Raw genomic sequence first — 21,982 nt, forward strand, 5'->3', positions numbered from 1 at the left:
TTGTAAGGACTTGTGCTTTGGAACCAGAGAGTCATGGTTTGAGTCCAGCTGTGGACAAAAGAAAACATTTAAACATTGAAGAGATACTGGGTTGTTTAAAGGACAGAGCGATTTTGAAAAATAATGTAATTGCATTTTTCACTTTTTGTGAGTGCGATTAAAATGTGATGTTTTCATATGTGTGTATTACGATTGACACGGTCGTGGATTTTCCCACTCCCCCAGAAAAATCCCGCACAAGTCCCGGACCCTAGTGGGGGAAAAACATGAAAATTGCTCTTCAAAAAAAACAAACCAAAAAAACAAGATAAAATACTATTACTAATAATGATAATAATAATTATTATATAGAGCGGAACCTTGTATTCTTGTTTGTTGCTCACTCGGACGGGAAAAGAAATGCGCATTCAAGACATAAAGCACTCGATAGCTCCCAAGGGCTAAGCGCGAGCTTCGGCTTAGCAACTCGACAACTTTATAAGAATCACAACAGTTCAACACGAAGCGTTCGATTCACCCGACTTGTTAAATGGTTAACTCACAACATCCCCATTTAATGACTCCTAGTTTCGAGCTTCCTGCATTGTAAAATTAGCTTTAAAAATGATGGACGTTGCCGTTAGCACATCTTCCCCAGACCGAAGCTAGCGTCTACGTAGCTAATATCTCGCGTTCCCCCTCAATTCCTCTTCGGGTCCTCAACACTGGAGCAGTAAATCATGCCTACAGTGGTGTTGATGGACGCGTCCCTGTCTATGACGAGGCCGGTGTCACAGGACAGCAGCGAGGAGTTCCAGAGGAAGAACTTGGCCGTCCATGGGCTCAATATGTTATTCGAGCACATGGCCTCCAACTACCGCTTGGAGTTCACCGCACTCATGGCCTTCTCATCCCTGTGGGAATTAGTGGTGCCGTTTACCAGGGATTATAACGCTTTACAGGTACACGCAAAGTGGTTTCCGTTCAAGACCGGGAGCTTCAGTGATTATTAATAGTAGTTCCTGTGCAGGACGCCCTCAGCAACCTGGAAGACTATGACAAGACGTGCGTGGAATCAGCTCTGAATGGTGTCAGCAACGTCGTGCAGCAAGAGTGGGGAAGTGCTTGTCCCTGTCAGGTATTGGAATTAAAAATCTCCACATGTATTTGCGCCATCGCCTTTTTCTTGATATTGTTCCCCGTTGTGTCCATAAGGTGGTGCTAGTGACTGACGGATCTCTCGGTATTGGAAAAGGTTCCCTGCGTCACTCCCTGCAATCGCTCAGGCATCGCGGTGACGACAAGAAATTCCCTCTGCCCTTCCCCTTCCCGACCAAAATGTACATCATGTGTGTTGCCAACACAGAGGAGGTACGCTAGTCATCTTCGAATTTGATTGTCTTGATTTCCGTTTTGACTCTCTTTGCTGTGAGCAAACCCAGAAAACAGGTGATTGGCATCAGTTTCCTTTGACGGTCAGGGCACTGCATAAAATTTCAGCCTCCTTGGTCGGCTGAAAACGTGTGCATAATTCTGCTCAATTCTATTTCCACAAACGCAATATAAACCAGAATGCCATGTCTCGTCTGCTGCAGGCACATAGAGTATATTATTGCAATTTTTGTCTAAAGACAATACGCTTAATCAGTTTATTTTAGATCTGATTGACCGCAAGTTGCAAAATGGGCGCCCCCTGAGATGTCTAAACTGATTATTAGATTATTAATCAGTTTAGACATCACAACTATTGAGTTGAGTCAATTACGGGTATACTTTGAAGACTAGGCTAAATTAAGACAATAAAAATATGACACAAATTTGTACAACACAGTAAAGTTTCATATCCCCATTTGGCATCTCAATGATTTAAAATATTGTGGTTACCGGTTTGATGCTTTTAAAAGTGTAGGTTTCAATAACTTCTCAAACTGTCCGTCACTGAAGCAAGGAACAATGTGATTGGTTGTTTGCAGATTATTTTTATTTATTTGTAAAGAACTGATCACTTTTACTCACATCTCAAGACCATAACGAGCATCTGTTGTGGTTGTATTCCAGTTAAAGATGACAGGTGCTTTGGACAAATGGGAGGAGCTTCTTTGTCTAGGTGGAGGTGACGGACAGGTCTTCACTGTGGAGGGCCCACTGTGCATGCAAGGCGTACAGGCCATGTTTGGGTACGGCTGTCGTTGTTCAAGGATTCACTAGTAATGTCATATGTGTCCAAAATGTGTCGCATTTTCTTTGTGTGTCTCCAGGAGATTAATTGACAGAGCCTACTGCCCCTTCCATGCTGTCCTGCACTGCGGGAACTTGTCCGCAGACGTTCAGGTGTTCCCTCGACCTGAGCCGGTGGTGGTGGATGAGGAGGTGGAACCTTCAGCCCGAACTGTCAATCCAGGTACGTTTGCTGCCAATGCTCTATAAAGTGATCAAATGTTTCATCTGCTGATAACTTGGACAGCGTAACAGCTGAGCAATCAACTCCAACCAGTTCAACAAGTCTACAATGTATTAAGCATACCACGAGCAGGCAATCCGGTTTTTAACATTTGTAGGAAATGTAATTTGAAAATTGCAAATGGCTCATGCTGAGCTGCACATCAGCATTGCGCCCTATTTGTTGCAGATCTGGAAATCGTAGGCTTCATTGAAATCGCGGACATCTCCAGTCCTCCTGTCATATCTCGACACTTGGTGCTGCCTATCGCTGTCAACAAAGGTGGGTGTGCGCAATTCTGTGTCTTATCTGCAGTCCCCGAATGTGTTTTGTTGGAATAATTTTCCCTGAAAAAGAACGCGGTGTAAACCTTCCAAATTATTTAATTGACATCGTGGCCTTTGTGTTTTGCGGTTTCGTGACCTTCAGTGTCATTTGTCACCGTTGAATTGTTCAGTGAGATGGGCTCTCGGGTTTGCTCTTCTCAATCTGCGCACGGGAATGTCAAACAATCCTTATCCAAGACAGGTTTTTTCTCTTTTATTTGTATCTTACCTCAACACAGAACACAGTAGATTAAAAATGAAGACAAAAAGGTTTAATAGTAACTGCAGGAAAGAATAAGAGGGGCTCCTTATCAACCAAAGAAGACTTCTAGTCTGACTGGCCAGAACGCAAGTCTAAGCCAAGATGGAGGATTCTAATGCTTACAGTAGAGCTCTGGGTCATCATGTACGTCAAGCTTAGCTATAGTGGAATGTATGCAGAACGACCCCGTACCTTCTGACCTAAAGCTCTTTTTTTCCGTTGTGAGTTATGTGACCACGGTATCGACATCTTCTGGTTGGTGAAGAGTTAATTGCCATCATGGTCGACGGGCCAAAGATGTGTGGATTCCAACCGTAGGTGTCGAGGTGTCTGTCGTCAGGCGACGACAGTGTCTGCTTTGTGGTTGGTTGTCTCCATCCTCGAAAAACTCGAAGCGGTCTTGCGGTCACCAGTTCACGTTATTTACAGCAACGTCTCTCAAAAGGTGTTGCTTGCCTTTCACACTCTCCCAACACTCAGACTGTACACAAAAAAAACTTCCCGTTCTTCATCTTAATTTTATAAGTGTCAGCCAAGCCGCTAACAAAATTATTTTATTTTACTTATCTGCGCTTCAACAGTTTATGCATCCCTCATTGATCCTCCTTTTGGTCTCTGCTAATTAAGAGATCATGGTCTTACAAATAACAGAAAAGAAAACCTAACTTGGCGCGGATAAGAGGTTCTTCCTTCCCTCCATCCCTGGACCTCGGGCACCTTATCCATTGTGCCGCATCGCAGCTTGATGGTTTTTAACGATGAACTTTGACTTTGTCTCAGATGTTGACGACGTTGGCACAGGCGGCACAGATGAGCCGGAAGAGGAAGTGTCCGCCAGTCAAATGGCAGGGAAAAGTCCAAATTTCTGCGTGCTCCTCCATGGCAGCCTAAAAGTGGAGGGCATGGTGGCACTTGTCCAGTTGGGGTGAGACAAACGTGAAAAATCTGGTCGTGTCCAGAGTTGACTATAGTAAGCATTGATTCTCAATCATCGAGCTGTGACAAATTAAGGTGTTGTGGGAAATTACCCAATTTCACTTGGCTTATTCAAAAACGGCTCATTTTCAGAGATGACTTCATGAGTCCTAAAAGGTTTTTGTCGCTGATTTAAAAAAAAAAAGAAATTCTCGCATCTCAGGTTTTTTTTCCCCCTCAAAAGGGTTGCGAGATACGGATTTTACCATGATTTGTAATCTATAGTAATGAGGTTTATGAAAAAAAATCCATTAGCTGCTTCACCAAACCGTTACTTCATAAATATGACAAACTATATTACCGCATCAAGTCAGTGTCACATTTGATTTACTATGGGAATTTTCTACTGTAAAGTTGTGTGCCTTGGGTCATATAAAGTTGGGAAACACTGATGTTGAGATCTTAAGGTGACGTTAAGTAGTGAGTGATCTCAAGCTGGTCTATTTGTAACAGGCCCGAGTGGTTCGGCATGCTGTATTCGCAAGCTGACAGCAAGAAGAAGTCCAATCTGATGATGTCACTGTTTGAACCCAGTACTGAACCTCTGCCTTGGCTGGGGAAGATTTCCCATTTGGGACCAATCTCAGGTAACACCCCTCCTACCCTCCCTGTTTCCATTCACGCCGGCCTCTTGAAGCTTTGTAAAAGCTTCACTTGTGACATGCTTACCCTTCCCACACATTTTCGCTTCAAAGACAAAAGTCTTCCAGTATGTGAACATAATCAGGTTGTGTTAATCATTAAACGTGATCAATGTCAAATCATGGCTGCCATATATACTCTGTGTCTTACACCACAACTGAACCTCGCACTTTCTTCCTGCCTTTCAGAGGCGGCGGAAAATCCCTACGGAGAGGACGACAGTAAAAGTCCTTTCCCTGTGCAGCCGCCCGTCAAACGAAGCTACGCTCAGAATGTCACCGTGTGGATTAAAGCAAGCGGACTGCAGGTGAAGGTCTCCTGCTTGATGGCCAGGCTCATTAAAAGTGTCCCGAGAGGGGGAATTTAAACCATCATTCCCAAAAGGCATTTATGCTTTGAAGATCCGTCTCATACGCCAAAACGGTGCTTCGGAAGGAGAAAACTGTGTGGTGAATAAAACGGTTAACTGCACAAAAATACATGTCAGGTCAAGGCACAGGGCTTTGATTTAAATCATGACTAATCGCCCAAACTCCCAAACCAGAGGTGTCCAAAGTCGGTCCTCAAGGGCCGCTGTCCTGCCTGTTTTCCAGCTCTCCCAGGAGCAACACACCTGATTCAAATCATCAGTATCGTTATAATGCTGCTTCAGAGCTGGCTGATGAGCTGATCATCTGAATCAGGTGTGTTGCAGGCGGGAGGGCTGGAAAACAGGCAGGACAGTGGGCTTGCAGGCCCGGAGCTGGACATGTCTGGCCCAAACCCCAATCGCCCAAACACCAAACGCCCTAATCCCAATCGCCCAAACCCCAATGGGGCTTCCACTAAAGACCTAACAGGAGGTTCAGTAAGACCTTATAAAAACACACATCTCTCCATTTTTAAATATAAAGAAAAAAACTCTTAGAGTTTTGGACAAAACAAAAAAGAAACACTTAAAGATCATTGATTCTTATCGGGCAGTTAGCACCAATTTGAGATTGTTTTCAACCCCTTAAAGGAGAAGTCAGGTCAAAAAATGTTCTTGAGAATAATAATTTCTACCTGGTACCACTAGCCTAAAAATTGAGTTCTGATTAATAGTCGGTTTGTGGAATATGAATGAAGCAGTGAAATCTATCTCTGGGGGGGCGGCTATTTTATCACCTGCTGTCGACTGAACATGACATCACCTCGCCTCAGGGCTCAGTTTACGAATATCACATGACCAAATCCAAAAAATAGATGAGCTGTGATTGGTTGTTTTCTGAGCTAGCTGCAGGACAAAATAAAGTGGCCGAGGTGGAATATGCTGAATTCATATTCCACAGGCGGAATATTAATCAGAGCGCTGTACTGTATTTACCGTAGTGGGGAGCATCGACCATACTGTTGTTCAGAACATTGTTTATTTCCTCTGGAATAGAACATTTTACGGTCATTATTTGACATTCGTTTCAGACTGATGTCCAAAAGATTCTGAGGAATGCAAGAAAACTACCTGATAAAACACAGACCTTCTACAAGGTAAAATTGCACCGCATGTTTTTTGTGTTGTTTTTTTTTGGGGTGGGGGGGCGGTTAACTATTAACCAGTTTTAAAAAAATTTCCCAGGAGCTGAACCGTCTGCGCAAAGCTGCTTTGGCTTTTGGATTCTGGGACCTCCTCAAAGGAGTGGCTGAACTGCTGGAGCGGGAGTGCACGATGCTGCCCGACTCGGCTCACCCTGATGCCGCTTTCCAGCTCTCGCACGCCGCCCAGCAGCTCAAGTTGGCCAGCACCGGCGATTCCCAATATGCTGCTTTTGAGCACAACATTGTCCCCATGCACACTGACTTCTCAAGCTGAGCCACGTTAGACTTTGTGGGGAAAAAAATGTACTCAAACATGGACGACTGTGTGGACCGAGAGTGATGTGGTGAACACCTTGTCACTTACAGGGACATCGGCTCCCAGAACCTTGTATGTGGAACAGCCAGTGTTGTGTCCAAGGACCGGCAACCCGAGGCCAAGGCCAAATCCAAGGACTTGACTCCGAGGCCAAGGCCAAGGACTTGGAAAATTTTCCGAAGCAAGGCCAAGGATTTGAGAAATTTTCCGAGGCCAAGGACCAAAGACTTCCCTCCGAGCCCAAGGCCAAGGACCAAGGACTGATTTTGAAGCTGAGGACATATATAAAATAATGATATCATACCACTTGGCGGGTCTTCATGATTTGCAACACCCCTCCGTCATAACCCCCTTGCACTCCCTAACGCTTGAATGAAGTGTTTTTATTCAAAGAGTAGAACAGTCAGGGTACGTGTTATTTATACTGAGAAAAACTAAAATAAAAGCATATGATATACATTTATGAATGAATGTTTTAGTGCAGTAGTTTCTCAATATGAAGTAAATCAACACTCAACAGAAATGACATGAAATGACTTCGCATAGAAGTCAATCACTGAGTGCAGAAAAAGCGGTAATCTCTGCAGTGATAATTTTAAAGTTTACCGGCAGCGAGTCCCAGGGACTCGCTGATCAGAAAAGTATGAGTGCCATTATGGATTGAGAGAGTCCCAAATTTCGAATTCTGAAATGGTCTACTTATTCAATTGCATATGATAATAACGCAAACATCAACATTTATATTAAGGCATTTTTAGCCGAAAAAAAACGACCATGCATAGTAAGGCATTTTTGGCCGACAAGAAAGACCATGTATAGTAAGGGATTTTTAGCCCCCCCAAAAATGACCATGTATCATCAGGCATTTTTAGCCCCAAAAAACGACCATGTATATAGTAAGGCGTTTTTAGCCCCCCCAAAAAGGACAATGTACAGTATATTAAGGCGTTTTTAGCTGAAAAAACAGACCATGTATAGCAAGGCGTTTTTAGCCCCAAAAAAATGACCATATATAGTAAGGCGTTTTTATGCGAAAAAAATGACCATAAGGCGTTTTTAGCCGGAAAAAAAGCCATGTATATATAGTAAGGCGTTTTTAGACTAAAAAAACGACCATGTATAGCACGCCGTTTTTAGCCGAAAAAAAAATGACCAGGTATAGTCAGGCGTTTTTAGTAGAAAAAAACGACCATAAGGCGTTTTTAACCGAAAAAATTTGACCATGTATATAGTAAGGCGTTTTTAGCCGAAAAAAAACCAACCATGTATAGTAAGGCATTTTTGGCCGAAAAAAAACAAGGAATAGTCAGGCGTTTTTAGCCGAAAAAAAACGAAGAAGTATATACTATATACAGTACTACTATATAATACTGGCTCGTTCGCGACCGACACATCACTTGTGAAAATGTAGGTGATTGAACAGTCACAGGTGCTGCCAAAACGAACCCTTTCTGCACTGAAATACAATATTGATTTTGATTCATTAGTTGCAATACAAACCGGATACTGTACTTCATACTTGACCATAAAGTTAATTTAAAACTTAGTACCTCAATTCACAACAAAATCTGACGCTGAAAAACCGTCGTTTTGTATTTGTAAGACTGAATGTGAAAATAAACAGAATTTAATTTTGAGTGAGGATCAATAGTTTCAAAGGAAAAAAGTTTATCGTTTCAAATTCAGATTGTACAATTCAGATTAAATTGTTCAATATGATTCAGAGTAAAATTTCCAAATCCATCCATTAACCGAGCCAGTGACCTTCAATTCACGTAATTCAAATTCAGTATAAACTATTTTCAAGTTATTCACGTTTAGTTTGTGGTGGCAAATATTCCGCCCCAAAGCGTCACACCTACTTTAGTTTTGGTTGTAAAGTGTCCTAGAGTGTCTTGAAAGATGCGTATAATGAAATGTTTTATTATTAATATTATTATTAAAAGAAATTTCAGGGGTTACTCATTGTTCATGACATGTACAAATGTTTGTTTTCTTAACACACTGTCCATTCTTGTTTTCTTACAGTTCTTACAGCCGCTGTGAGACCTAACAGCCTCTTGGGCCTCAGACCAGGAAATTGACATCACAATCAAAAGATGGCTACATCTGGCTCCTGATCGGGGCGGTGACAGGAAGGAGAGCATGAGAGCGCAACAATTTGATGGACAGAAAAATACCGTTCAAGAGTAAGCTGCATCCCAATTTGGACTTTGTGTTCGCTGTTAAATAAAGAAAAGTGCATTTTCCAGTGTATGTGGAGTTATATGTGAGGTTCACAAATTATGACAATGAACATATTTTTGTAACAGCCGTTTTGAGACTTTTTTTTTTAATATGGGTTAAATATGGCTCATGAAAGATGTGGCTCAGTTGAGGTTGAATTCAGGCTGATATCGGGAACCTGTTCTGGCCCAGCGTCGGGCCGGAGTAGGGCCAGATATGGTTTTACAATGCGGCTCAGATCTGGGCCGCATGCGGCCCACATCATGGATGCCAGACGTGGGCCACTGCAGGACCGTCATTCATTGAGGAATGTGGGCCGAGTGTCCTGCCTTGTCTGCCCCAGAGCTGGGCCAGACCAATTTTGATGACTGGGTGCAAATAAACCATCAAGGGAGGAAGTTAAGAACACACAGTAAGGCGCCTGTAAAAATGAGACCATCTCAAACAAACGGCCGCACAGGTGCATGAGGGGCGACGCATCAATGAGCCTTTCTCTTCGTGACGCGGAAGCGCCTCTGCCTTTGCTTGTAGAGATGACGAAAGTTGAAAAAAAGTCCTGCAAAAAGGGATGAACAAGATACTTCAGATTGCTCTTCAGAGATGTCATATTTTGTTTCAAAGTGCACGCTTACCTAGAAACATGAGCACGAGGTGCACACGCAGGACATTGGAGAAGCTCAGTGATGTGCCGAGAGCCCTTGGCAGAGGAATGCTGAACAGGTTGGTTTTGTCAAAGATGGGAATGGACTGGGCCACGGCGACAGCTGATTGGGGAGGGACACTTGTGTTTGGATTTCGTCTTTGAGTTCAACTTTCAGACGGGTGAATGCAAACGTACCCTCGGCAAGAGCACCTAACGGGTAAAGGGGCATCCAGAGGGAATAGCGCAACCATGTGAGGATTTTCCACTCGGTGTTGAAGCATCCCAGCATGTAGAATGGATACCTGCGGCAAAGCCTCATTAGCATTTGCATTATTTCGACATTACGCGGCTGATACAGTAGAAAGCGATATGACCTCACTGGTAAAACATAAGTTGACCTTTTTGAGGACAGGTGCTCAGATGTGGGTAGCAACATTTTACATTTACTTGTCAGTAACACTTTTCACTTTGGAGTATTTTAGTCGAGAAAAGCAGTGGAAAATGTGGATGGATGGGCGAGAAAAATGCAAACTTTAGTCTGTTAACTTCATTCTGCGACTTTCGTTTGTATCTGTTACCTTTCGGCTATTTGTTTTACTGTAATTTGTTGAGGAGACTTGCGCCTCAAGCGCTGTCATGCGGCCGCTTCACCAACTCGACTCCCAACATTGACTCTTGTTTCCACAATCAAACCCAGCCAGGCGGTCACATGAACGCAGACAGGCGGTTGCACCCAGAAGCAAATGCAAAGCATGCGACAAAAGAAACAATGACGTGAGATTCGCAGTCAGCCAATTGAAGTTTACCTTACACGATGCAAAAAAAGCACAGCTATCAACAACTATCACGTGTGCCTGCCCTAAGATGTTCACATTTCAGCCAGGAACTCCCGACTCAAAGCTGTGCTGTTTCAAAAGTTACGACCGTTTCTCATAGCTAAATTTGATTGCGATTTTTCAGAAATGAGATTTCAAGATCATATTTTTTCCTACTTGATATTCATGCCCTTATTAAAAAATGTGAAAAATCCAAAGTTATCTACCAGTTAATGTTAAGAGACCATTGATAAGGTCTCTACAGCTAGGACTCCAGTCTCAAATACCGCATCTGACCCCTTTGTCCATGTTCCATGTTCAGCTGTACTAAATTCTTTTGAAACTGTCTCCTTGGCACTTTTGGAGGATGTAGTTTGCCAGATGAAGCCATCTGGCTCCCCTTGCGACTCTCTTCCCCCGCACTTCTTTCAGGAGGTTCTCCCGAGTGTTGGCGCATCGGTCTTGGATATCATCAACAGCAGACTCTCTTCTGGTGTAGTTCCAACAGTTTAAACATGCTGTGGTCCAACCCTTGATCAAGAAACCTGGTCTTGATCCAGATGTGTTGTCAAGATTCAGGCCCATGTCCAAACTGCCTTTCATTTCCAAAATTCTGGAAAAAGTGGTGCACATGCAGTTCAAACTTTTCTTGGATGAACATAACATCTTGGAGGTCTTCCAGTCAGGTTTCAAGATGATGCATAGCACGTAGTCAGCCCTGTTATGCGTTTCTAATGACATCCTCCTGGCAATTGACTATGGAGACCATGTGTGTCTAGTTTTATTGGACTTAACTGTAGCATTTGATACAGTGGATCACAGTATTCTGCTGACTCGTTTGCAGCACTTGATGGGCATTGGCGGCAGTGCTCTTGAGTGGTTTTGGTCCTATCTAGCCGACAGAACCTTTTGTGTCAGCCTTGGCTGCTCTGAGTCACGCACTGCTCCCCTGTCATGTGGTGTTCCACAGGGCTCAATTCTGGGGCCTCTGCTATTCTCGCTGTATCTTCTCCCATTGGGTTCCATCTTAAGGAAACATGGTATTCCCTTCCACTGCTATGCAGATGACTGCCAGATCTATGTCCCACTGAGCAAGAAAGACGCCTTCTCATTAAGGCCACTCCTATCCTGTCTGGAAGAAATCAAAACCTGGATGGCACAATAACGTAAAGACAGAGGTGATGTTGTTTGGTCCCAGTGGCCCTTGTACATTCCATCCTGTAGACTTGGCCCCCCTGTCTCCTTATCGTAAGTCAACAGTCTCAAACTTGGGCCTTAAACTGGACAGTGATTTCAAACTCGATCGATAAATTGGTGCCGTTGTTAAATCCAGCTTCTTTCATCTTAGACAGCTGGCCAAAATAAAACCTCTCCTCTCACATGAACACTTTGAGACAGTAATTCATGCCTTTGTCATGTCTCGGCTCGATTACTGCAATGCCCTTTACTTTGGAGTCAGCCAGTCCTCCATTAAGCGCCTTCAGCTGGTCCAGAATGCCGCTGCTCGCCTCTTGACTGGTACTCGTAAGAGAGAGCACATAACTCCTACTCTGGCATCCCTTCACTGGCTCCCCATTCATTTTAGATTTATTTTCTCCTCGCTGCCCATCTTCAAAGCCCTCCTCAAAACTCACTTGTATTCTTTGGCATTCGACTCAGCATGACTTAGTTTTGTTCTTGGTTTTACTGTTTGGTGCTTTCTACCGCCTTTATTACCGATTTGTCTTACTGTTTATTGTGCATGTTAAATTGCTCCATGTACAGCACTTTGTATGCAGCGATGGCTGTTTGAAAGTGCTCTATAAATACTGTTGACTTGACTTAATATTTCTAGTAGTTTTTTTCACTGACCATCTACTTAATATTTAAAATTGTAATATTAAATGGGTAATTTAAGTCATATTCTAGAGAAACGGTACTTGAGTAGTGTTTTTAGTTGGTCTGCACGCCTCTGCAACTGCAAGCGCTTCAAGAAAATAAATGGATGGTCAGATTAAATGAATTTTTTGGGGGTGGAATAACGCTCCTGCATTGACAACAGATGTGTATGCTTACCCTTTTAAATGCACAGTGAGAAGTAAAAATAAGCAGTGTTCAGAAAATGACCTACCTAAATATTTCAATGGCACTCCACAGATAGAAAACAAAGAAGACCACCGGCTTATTCTGCATTTCTTCCAAGCAACCAAAAATGACAAAGAGGACGAAATTCCTCCCAAACAACTATTAAAGAGAGCAAGGATTATGTTGAGACAAATGTTCGTATTATTTCCAAAAGATATCACGTCGTCAGACAGACTTGTATAAGATTTGGGGTCACACTTGTCCTGACCAGCCCAAAAGCAGCGTTGAGGACCTCGACGGCTGCCAGGATCTGGCAGAAGAACATGACGCTGGAAATGGTATGAAATGTGTCGTAGAAGGAATCTGAAATATGATGCGAGCAGCGTTAGTGTGGCTATCATGCGAGAAGGGGGAGTGGGGCATGCACACGTAGTCTCACCTAGACCAAACTTTAGGAGGCGAATGGTCATGTTGACAAAGATCCACGAAAAGCCAAGAAACTGCACCAAGTTGTATGTAAACAAAAATCCTGTTTTCAGACTGATGGACCCTAAAAGGCAAAAAAAAAAAAAAGCATCGATCCATGACTATTTGCCACGGTCAAACTTTAGCTAGCTGCAGATGGAGAAACTTTTGTCCACGCTCACCTTTCTCATCAGGCCGCGAAGCTTTTCGTCTGATTTTTCTCTCCTCCTTAACAAAGTACAAGGCAATTTATTCACAGCTAATCGTTTCTCTTTTTCTGTCTTCACAAACTACACTGGAACCCTTACAAATTTAATTTGTTCCGTGGCCAAGCTCGTAACATAATTTACTAGCATCACAAAATATCGTTTCAAAAATGTTGACATTTGCTAAGTGTGTTATGATGACTGTGTCCATGGCTGACAAAACATTATTCCCTGCGAACTATATCTCCAGCCTCTTATCCACCAGTTAAACTTATTCAGTACCAGCCAATTCTAGACCTTTTTTTACCCTAAATCTTGGAAAAATTGAAGAAAAAAAAGTATCTGGGTTTCAACGTGACATATAATTTTTGGTGTAAAAAATTGCCGCTGTTTCATTTGAACACTCTCAAGATCTTCTGTACTTTAAATGCAACTCTGTAAAAGACAAAGTATTGTAAAACAGTGAAAGGTTATGCCTGTAATTCATTTCATTATTCTTTTTTTTCTACCAAATATCGGAAATGGCATTGGCCTACAAAAAAATATATATACTGTATATATATATATCAAGGTATCCATTGTGGCAGCTCATTGCTCACCTTCTCCTTGATCTCCATCTCGGCGTCCGACTCGTCGAGCCAGCAGTCGAAATCAGGAGCCAAGAAGGGCGGCTTGCGTTCCTGTTTGGTCAACCTTTCCCACCATCCGCAATGTTCTTTCTTCACGCTGATGTTCACCTGACGCTGAGTGGACTGGTAAGCCACCTGTACACATCCCACAAAGTCAGTTAGGAGGCAAGGACATGAACATGAACCTGGACATGGAAGGAGTACCTCAGATGCCTGTGCTTTTACAGGTAAAAGAAACTCCAGGGTGAAGTCGTACAGGTGCTGACCTTTCGCACCATGGCTCTGGGCTACACACACAAAATATGAAATATGCCCCCCCCCCCCCAAAAAAAAAGAGGCCCCGCAACCCAACAAGCATCAGCAACGTAAACACCACACGTAAACACCACAGACGCACAGAAACGTCACCTTGAAAGTGAAGGATGTTTTCATGCACGTGGACGTCAATGTTCTGCAATGAGAAAAAGCAAGTTTAGGCCCATTCATACGAAGATATAATAATACATTTTATTAGTGGGCGCATTTCTAATAACTCAAGGACACCTTACAACAAGCAGTTAAAAAACAGATATGAGCAACTTGAGCCATCTACCTGTGACGTAATGGTTACGTTTACGGACTCCCTCAAGTCCGTACTGCTGTAGTAACTATTTATCCCCGGCTTCAGTTTTCTGACTCGAAAAACATCAATGGCGGTTATAAGTTTACCTGAGCGTCAGTCAGCTCCACGCGAAGGAAGATTTCCTCGTAGCGTTGAGCCCAGTAAACAAGAGGCGTCAATGTCATTATTGTTTTCTATTAGTCAAATTGTTCTAAATCAAACAAAAGACAAGACGATGTCTCCGTTCCAAGTTTAGCAAGCGGCCAGAACATACCACAAACGGGCGCGTTCTCGCGCTGTCGTCTCGGCGACGTGCGTGAACGCGAGAGAGCAACGCTACATCCTCCTCCACTGTGATTGGCTGGCTCGTTCTACTAGATTCCCGATTGGCCGTGGTGGTTTATTTGCGGAAGTTGAAACGATGGGAAAGGATCTATAAACGTAGCCTACAAACCGTTTTGGAAAACATAAAGAAGGGTAAGGAGTGTTTCACCTTCGTTAGTCTGTCAATATGCAGACGGATGAAGATGATTCTCAGCCTCCAAGCGACTTGGTGAAGACAACCGGGACATTTTGTGTGCTCGTTGGAGTGACCGGGAGTGTAGCTGCCCTCAAACTTCCTGTTTTGGTCTCTGAACTTCTTCATTTCCCCGGGGTGAGTTTTTTTTAACTAGTAAAGTTCTTTGAGTTCTTTGGGTACGGACAGAGTCTAATCACCATAGCAACATGAACAAAGTCACGTATGAAAGCAGGAGACTTTTTTTCAACCGTCACTGATAATCTACCCACACAAAAATCCATCCATTTTTTTATAACTCCATTCTTCAGTTTACTGTACTGGGGTTTATGTTGTCTATTGAGAAATAAGTCAGCGGCCAACATCGGAAACAGTATTTTCTTGTTCAGGTGGATGTAAGAGTGGTCACAACTCAGCATGCCCAGCACTTTTATAACCCTGAAGACGTGTCAGTAAAGGTCTACAGTGACAAAGATGAATGGGAGGTAAGTTTTTTCTTGCACGCAAAATAATGAAAACTGTCGGCATTATTTTAATTAGTTTATAACGCGGCATTATAATATAGTATAATGGAGTGTGGGAGGTGGAATTTGGCCGGGGTGCAAATCTAGCCATGTCGACCTCTGATCAAAGTTGTGGTGACTTTATAACTAGGGATGTGGCTGTGTTCCGAAATGACCTATCATTCTCAAATTCTTATTAACTCATTCACTGGCAGCCCAGTAAAAATGGATTCCCACTTAACACGCTTACTTGCTTGCTTACTGCTTATTCCAGTCCTTCGTAGCCGAAGACGACGTTGCGTTCCCCCATCCTTCGATCCCCGTGCTGTTGACGCCGCTGATGCGCACGTTGGTGCGCCCTCAGACCCGCCAGAGTAGCGCAGCCGCGCCCGCAAAGGTCGCAGCGATAGTGGCCGTCCATAACCGGTCCGGCATGTCGCTTCTCCCTGCGCTGCAGGGCCGCCAGGTTGTATGAGGCGTCGTGATGCGCTGCGCCCTCCAGGGTGCGTCGTCGCCACTCCACCCGATCCGATGCCGCTTCCTCCATGTTGGTCGGATCGATGGCGAACTTCTTGAGAGTGACCTTTATGCTGTCTTTAAAACGCTTCAGCTGCCCGCCGCTGCTCCTCTCCCCAGTACTTAATTCACCGTACAGCACCTTCTTCGGGAGTCTGTCCGGTGGCATGCGAACAATGTGGCCGAGCCATCTCAATTGACGCTGGAGGAGGAGAGTCGTTAGCGGTGGGACTTGCAGTCTGCTTCTGACGTCCGTGTGCGGAATTCTGTCCCACCAGTGAATGCCCAGGATCTTCATTAGGCAGTTCATGTAGAAGCGCTCCAGTTGCTTAAGATGTTTAGCCTAGGGCACCCATGCTTCTGAACCATAGAGTAGGATAGACACACACACAGCGTTAAAGACCTTAGTTTTTGTGGTAAGAGTTAAGTTCTTGTTGAGGAAGCATCGCTTGGACAGCCGTCCAAATGCTGCAGCTGACGACCCGATCCGCCTTTGGATCTCGGGCGTGAGGTCGAGCTTCATGTTGACAGATGAGCCAAGGTAGACGAAGTCGCCAGTGTTCTTCAGAGCATTTTCCCCAGAGTGGAAGATAAAGGGGTCAGCGTCGGTGGTCTGCTGCAAAATCTCTGTCTTTGTTGCATTTAGGACGAGGCCAGCGCGGGTATACGTGTCCGTGAGGACGTCAAGGGACAGCTGCAGTCCTGGTGGCGTGTGACTCAGCATTGCAGCGTCATCGGCATACTGCAAGTCCAGCACAGACGTGTTACTGATCTTCGTTCTGGCTTTCAATCTTCTTAGGTTAAAAAGGCTGCCATCGAGACGGTAATTGATCGAGATACCGTCTCGTATTGGGTCGGTATTGTTGTAAACATGTTTCATCATGACAGCAAGGTAGATGTTGAACAGGATGGGTGCAAGGACACATCCCTGTTTGACCCCCACAGCCACTGGGAAAGGATCGGACTTTTCACTTCCACACACCACCCGGCCTTGCATACCATGGTGAAGGGCCTTTAACACCGCAACAAATTTTGGGGGGCAACCAATGCGTCCCAGCACACCCCATAGGAGCTCCCTGCAGATTGTATCGAAAGCCTTAGCTAGATCTATGAAGGCGATGTAGAGGTTCCGATGTTGTTCTCTACATTTTTCTTGTAGCTGGCGCAAGACGAAGATCATGTCTGCAGTGCAGCGGTCTCTGCGAAAGCCGCACTGTGATTCGGGGAGCACGTCATCGACTATGGTGGAAAGAAGTCTGAAGAGCATAATGCGGGCAAGGACTTTCCCTGCCGTTGCCAGTAGAGAGATGCCCCTGCTATTTCCGCATGCTGCTTTGTCGCCTTTCCGCTTGTATATATAGATGATGTTAGAATCTTTCCAAGCTTGTGGCACGTCTTCCCCCTCCCAACATTCCCGCAGGAAACCGTGGATATCGTCCAGGAGGGCTTGCCCGCCAAACTTCAATAGCTTGGCAGGAATCCCGTCTGGACCAGAGGCTTTGTTGTTCTTCAGGCCATGGAGAGCAGATTTTGTTTCTTCCAGCGTTGGTGGTGTGCTTAGTTCTTCTCTCTGCGGGAGGGGAGGGATATCGTCGAGAATCGTGGGATCAGATGGGTTGATCCTGTTTAAGAGTTCCCGAGAGTACTCAGGCCACCTTGCGAGTATAGAAGGGCGGTCAGTGAGTAGTTGATCACCGTTGGCTGATCGCACGGGGCTTACAGAACCCTTTATTGGGCCGCAGACAGCTTTCAGACCGTCATAGAATAGGTGAAGCTGATTTTGGTCGGCGTGCTGTTGTAGCTGATTTGCGTAGGAGGTCCGCCAGGTGTTCTCCAGCGTTCTTAATTGCCGCTGGGCCTCTGCGCGTTGCGTGCGGAAATTATTCCATGCCTGCAGGGAACCCGAACGCAATGCATGGTCGTGTGCTTCGTTTTTCTTCTTTAAGAGATTCTTGATGGAAGTGTTGTTCTCGCAGAACCAGTCGCGATGTTTGCGACTAGTTACGCCAAGAACCTCTCGTGCTGTTGTGAGGATCCCTTTGCTGGTGTTCTCCCATCTTTCGGAGAGGCTCTGGTCTTCGTTTGATGCTGGGTCACTGCTGTCGTCTCGTTGTTGGAGCCATTGAGCAATAGCTCCCTGATACTTGTTTCTGTACCCTGGGTCGAAGATCTTGTTGATGTTTATTGTTGGTACAGCTGGAGTTCTTCTTGCCGGTGGACGGACGCGGATGCGTAGTGAGCTCACAACCAGCCGATGGTCAGTGGATGCTTCCGCTCCACGCATGACACGCGTGAGGGAGACAAATTTCCGGTCCACTTGACGGACGATGACATAGTCAAGCAGATGCCAGTGACGGGAACGAGGATGCATCCAGGTGGTCTTGTGCATGTCACGGAGCTGGAACATGGTGTTTGTTATTGCTAGCTCATGCTCCGTGCATAAAGTTAGTAGGCGTTCTCCGTTTGGGTTGCATGAACCGATACCGTGTTTGCCGATGACTCTGTTCCAGGTCATCCAGTCTCTGCCAACTCTGGCGTTGAAATCCCCGAGTAGGAGGATGGAGTCCCTCGAGTCGATGTTACTCAGCTGTTGGCTCAGCAGTAGATAAAAAGCGTCCTTGGAAGCCTCGTCGGATGTGAGGGTCGGGGCGTATACACTAAGGAGGGTGACAAAGCGTCCGTGGGCCAGTGGAATTCGCCATCTCATAAGGCGTTCGGAGACACCGATTGGAGACGTTGGGATTGATCTTAGTAGGCTCTGCTTCACAGCAAAGCCGACCCCATATAGTCTTCTGTTGTCATTGGGGAGACCCTTCCAGAAGAAGGTGTAGCCGCCTCCAGGCTCCGACAGAGAGCCCTCCTCATGGAAGCGGGTCTCACTCAGAGCCGCGATGTCAATGTTATACCGGCGCAGTTCTTCTGCTACCAGTGCGGTTTTTCTGGAGGGTCGATCTTCGTTGTCCAGGAGCGTACGTACGTTCCAGGTTGCTACCTTGAGAGAGGTATGTGAACTTTTCCTGTTGTTGCGGCCGCTAAAAAGGGGACTCCCGACGGGTGCGGCTACCCGTCCCGGGTTTAGTCTTGGGGCAGACATTTTTCTAGGTCACATTTTCTAGACCCTTCCTCGGAGTGAGGGAGGCAGTGCGGACCCTGAAAAGGGCTGCCTCGTCACTCGGATGCTCACCGGAGAGCGCCGCTACCCCATTTTTCCAGCAACTCAACGACGCCGACCCGAGCCGCCCACGTGCAGGGGGTGTGCTGAAGGCTTCCAGTCTAGTCATAACCTGCCCCCGTCGCCCACCTTCCCCGTCGCCGCAGGACTTTGTCAATGTTGTGATGAAGCGGGGTGAAGGGGAGGGGTGCAAATGGTGTTCGATGATGTTTTACGTGGAAGGGGCCTGAACAATGCCCAGTCCACGACTTAACCTCACTACCCCTGAGTCAGCGGCAAGGAAGAGTCCAAGACGGCTGAGGGCTGTGTGGCTGCAGTTAACACGAAACTGAATGTGAACGTGTCATATCACAGTTATGAGGTGAACACATTTGTGCAGCCACATTCTTCAGTTGTTAATTTTTATTTGCGCTCTTTTTTCTTTTTACCGGTAATTGAATTGTACAGGTTATAGGGTCACATTCATGCCCAAATCTTTTTTGAAATTATTTGTCTTTTATCTTAGAGACTTTAGTTGTCTCCTTCACCGGGAGTCATGTCGATGAATTGTGTTTTTGTTCTAGTTGTGGAGTCAGCGGTCTGACCCGGTACTTCACATTGAGCTCAGACGCTGGGCAGACCTTCTCGTCATCGCCCCCTTAGATGCAAACACGCTCGGAAAGATCGCGAGCGGCATTTGTGACAACCTACTGGTGAGAGGTGTGAATGTTGGAACCATTTTGTATTCTTTTTTTATTTTTATTTTTTTAAACATGAATTTCAGATGACTTAGCATTTATCATTGGCAGACATGTGTGGTGAGAGCCTGGGATACCAGTCGCCCTCTCCTCTTCTGCCCTGCGATGAACACCGCTATGTGGCAGCATCCCATTACAGCCCAGCAAATACACAAGCTGAAAGAGTTTGGCTATGTGGAAATCCCATGCATTGCAAAGAAGCTGGTGTGTGGAGACAAAGGTGTGTGTACAATCATGCCCCCCCCCAAAAAAAATAAAAACAAAAGATATGAGAGGGGACAACCATCCATCCATTTTCTAATCCACTTAATCCTCACGAGAGTCACAGGCGTGCCGGAGCCTGCGGTATTGTATCTCTTTTTACGACTTCCCCTATCATTTGCTCGGGGGATGACATGTCCAAAAAGAATATTGATGAGGCGTTCGCGTCCTCCTAAATGAAGAAGCTTAAAGGATGCCCCACCGAAAACAAAGAAGAGTCTGATACTTGGGATTTTTACGACGGCACCTGTTTTTGATCGAAAGCAAGACACAGTCGTCGTTTTGTACTTAGTTTTGTTTTCGTAAGTTTACACTCAAACTACAGCTATCCTAACTGGCCTACAAGTCCATGCGTGACCCGATGACAGCCACAACAGTGCAATTGTGATTGATTCAATCCCATGAGAATACAATGAACACGGATGGATGGTAATATCGCGTCTTTTAAGCATACCGGAAAATGTGCGACCTCAACGGATCCTCCAAAATGTAACGTACAAATGCAAATAAATTTGCACTGGGCCCACAGGCAAAGTTAAAATGTAAAAAGTTGAATAATGATGAGCGCACGTTCCTTCTCAGTCTTATTTGTTCTTGTTGAATTTATTGCAGGCAAAGGCGCCATGGCAGAGGTGTCGACTATCATCTCTGTTATCAAGCAATACCTTCAGCAAACCAGTGAGCCATCTCCCCAAACATGAACGGCAGGCAACACTTTGACCTTTGAACTTGGATCACTTCACCAAGTGTGGCCTCTTTGGCACCCCGGACTCGAACCGGCAACCTCAGAACTGTGACCCAGATGTCCAAACCACTCAGCCGCCACGCCACTGAGATTTAATACGTGATTAACTTCTTGAATTGAATTGAGTGGCTGCCTTTCCAGCAGCTCCTATAGTTTGTTGTTCTACTTCTTCCTTTCATAACTTTGCTGCTGTCAATCGTGAATTTCTCCATTGCGAGACTAATAAAGGTTTTCTTATCTTATCTTGAAACTCTTTGAACGTGCTCAAGACAGATGGAATCAACGTATGCAAATGCATTCCAAGAAAATATTAGGACATGCAATTGTGTTTGTTATGTTGTCTATGTCAATATTTGTGCACCATCAGGTGCATGTGTGTGTGTTGTGTTGTGTGTCGTCTGATGCAACTTCTTCACGCGATGAGGTGATCTATTCATGGGGGGGATGATGCAGGATGGTTTCATCAGACACGATATCCTGAGAGAGTGCTTGCTCTTCTGCAGTGTGTCACACATGAGTCTCTCGATACACGTTCTAAATCTGTTGTGTACGATATTTATTTCATATACCCACTGTAGTTCAATTTTAAAACTCTTTAAAAAGGGCCAGAGAGCCAAATAAGGGGCCGTGATTTGCTGGAGTCCTAAAACTGAATAGATTTAGACTTTCAGACTGATGAATTCATTTTTGGTCTGTTCTTGAATTTCTTTCGAGTCATGTCATTTTGTTGTCGCATTTTGAGATCTTTTGGCTGACTTCCATTTTGTCAGACAGGTTCCATTTGATTCTGGATGTAATCAAGCTTGGGCGCGGTTAGTAAATATTTTTCCAAAAATGTGATTAGCCAGTTACTTCAGGATTGAACAGAAGGGGGTGGCAGGGGGTTTTTTTTGTTTTATTTTTTTGCTCAGGGCCACATAGCTTTTGTTTTTTGTCTTAATAAAATCACCTTTTAAAAACTGCATTCATGTTTGCTTGGGATTGTGCGTTTAATATTGACAATGTTTGATTTTCAACAGGGGAAATAGTGCGGGGGCGAGGGGGGGGGGACGTTGATAGAAGTTGTGGGCGTGCACTACTTTGGATCATTTTCAATGCAAACCAAAATCAAATATCCTCACGCCGTTCAATGATTGACTCGTATTGATGGGAATGAGGTAATTTGATCCTTTTCCCAGATATTTTTGTCCTCGGCTGTGAAGCTCCAAGGCTCAAATATTGAACAACTAAATGTGTTAAAAGAAATGTTGCCCCATGATGCCTTGTGTTGCTTGGCCTCGGGCACTGTCGCCATCGTAACGGGAAGTGCGGAACTGCTCTGATGGGAAAAGCCCGTCCTCTCCTCCTTGGTATAATCCCTCCCCCCCCCCTTGACGAGCGTCTCTTCA

The 21,982-nt window shown here is 44.9% G+C and overlaps 3 protein-coding genes across 5 annotated transcripts; 2 read left to right on the plus strand and 1 right to left on the minus strand.

Annotated features, from left to right (window-relative positions):
* The first annotated feature begins 107 nt into the window (after positions 1 to 107).
* On the plus strand, positions 108 to 7,246 carry ints14 (integrator complex subunit 14). The gene is made up of 11 exons (XM_052061401.1): positions 108 to 941; positions 1,010 to 1,117; positions 1,195 to 1,350; positions 2,038 to 2,156; positions 2,238 to 2,380; positions 2,609 to 2,701; positions 3,788 to 3,932; positions 4,436 to 4,569; positions 4,813 to 4,931; positions 6,065 to 6,130; positions 6,219 to 7,246. The coding sequence occupies exons 1-11, from the start codon at positions 720 to 722 to the stop codon at positions 6,450 to 6,452; spliced, it is 1,539 nt and encodes a 512-aa protein (XP_051917361.1). The 5' UTR covers positions 108 to 719; the 3' UTR covers positions 6,453 to 7,246.
* Positions 7,247 to 8,919: 1,673 nt separating this feature from the next.
* hacd3 (3-hydroxyacyl-CoA dehydratase 3) lies at positions 8,920 to 14,459 on the minus strand. Its single transcript, XM_052061403.1, has 11 exons — positions 14,251 to 14,459; positions 13,951 to 13,993; positions 13,747 to 13,829; positions 13,513 to 13,677; positions 12,890 to 12,935; positions 12,682 to 12,792; positions 12,478 to 12,605; positions 12,289 to 12,401; positions 9,559 to 9,665; positions 9,353 to 9,484; positions 8,920 to 9,276 (listed from the first exon to the last, which is right to left on the minus strand). The coding sequence occupies exons 1-11, from the start codon at positions 14,326 to 14,328 to the stop codon at positions 9,200 to 9,202; spliced, it is 1,083 nt and encodes a 360-aa protein (XP_051917363.1). The 5' UTR covers positions 14,329 to 14,459; the 3' UTR covers positions 8,920 to 9,199.
* Positions 14,460 to 14,509: 50 nt separating this feature from the next.
* On the plus strand, positions 14,510 to 21,556 carry ppcdc (phosphopantothenoylcysteine decarboxylase). Of its 3 annotated transcripts, none has more exons than XM_052061404.1 (5): positions 14,510 to 14,798; positions 15,035 to 15,145; positions 19,415 to 19,543; positions 19,640 to 19,808; positions 20,462 to 21,556. In XM_052061404.1, the coding sequence occupies exons 1-5, from the start codon at positions 14,655 to 14,657 to the stop codon at positions 20,548 to 20,550; spliced, it is 642 nt and encodes a 213-aa protein (XP_051917364.1). In that variant the 5' UTR covers positions 14,510 to 14,654; the 3' UTR covers positions 20,551 to 21,556. The 3 variants fall into 3 exon arrangements, with proteins under 3 accessions (XP_051917364.1, XP_051917365.1, XP_051917366.1); XM_052061405.1 differs by having other exon boundaries at positions 15,050 to 15,145; XM_052061406.1 differs by lacking the exon at positions 15,035 to 15,145.
* Positions 21,557 to 21,982: the final 426 nt, after the last annotated feature.

This window comes from Hippocampus zosterae, chromosome 3, assembly GCF_025434085.1.
Source record: "Hippocampus zosterae strain Florida chromosome 3, ASM2543408v3, whole genome shotgun sequence".
Lineage (NCBI taxonomy): Eukaryota > Metazoa > Chordata > Actinopteri > Syngnathiformes > Syngnathidae > Hippocampus > Hippocampus zosterae.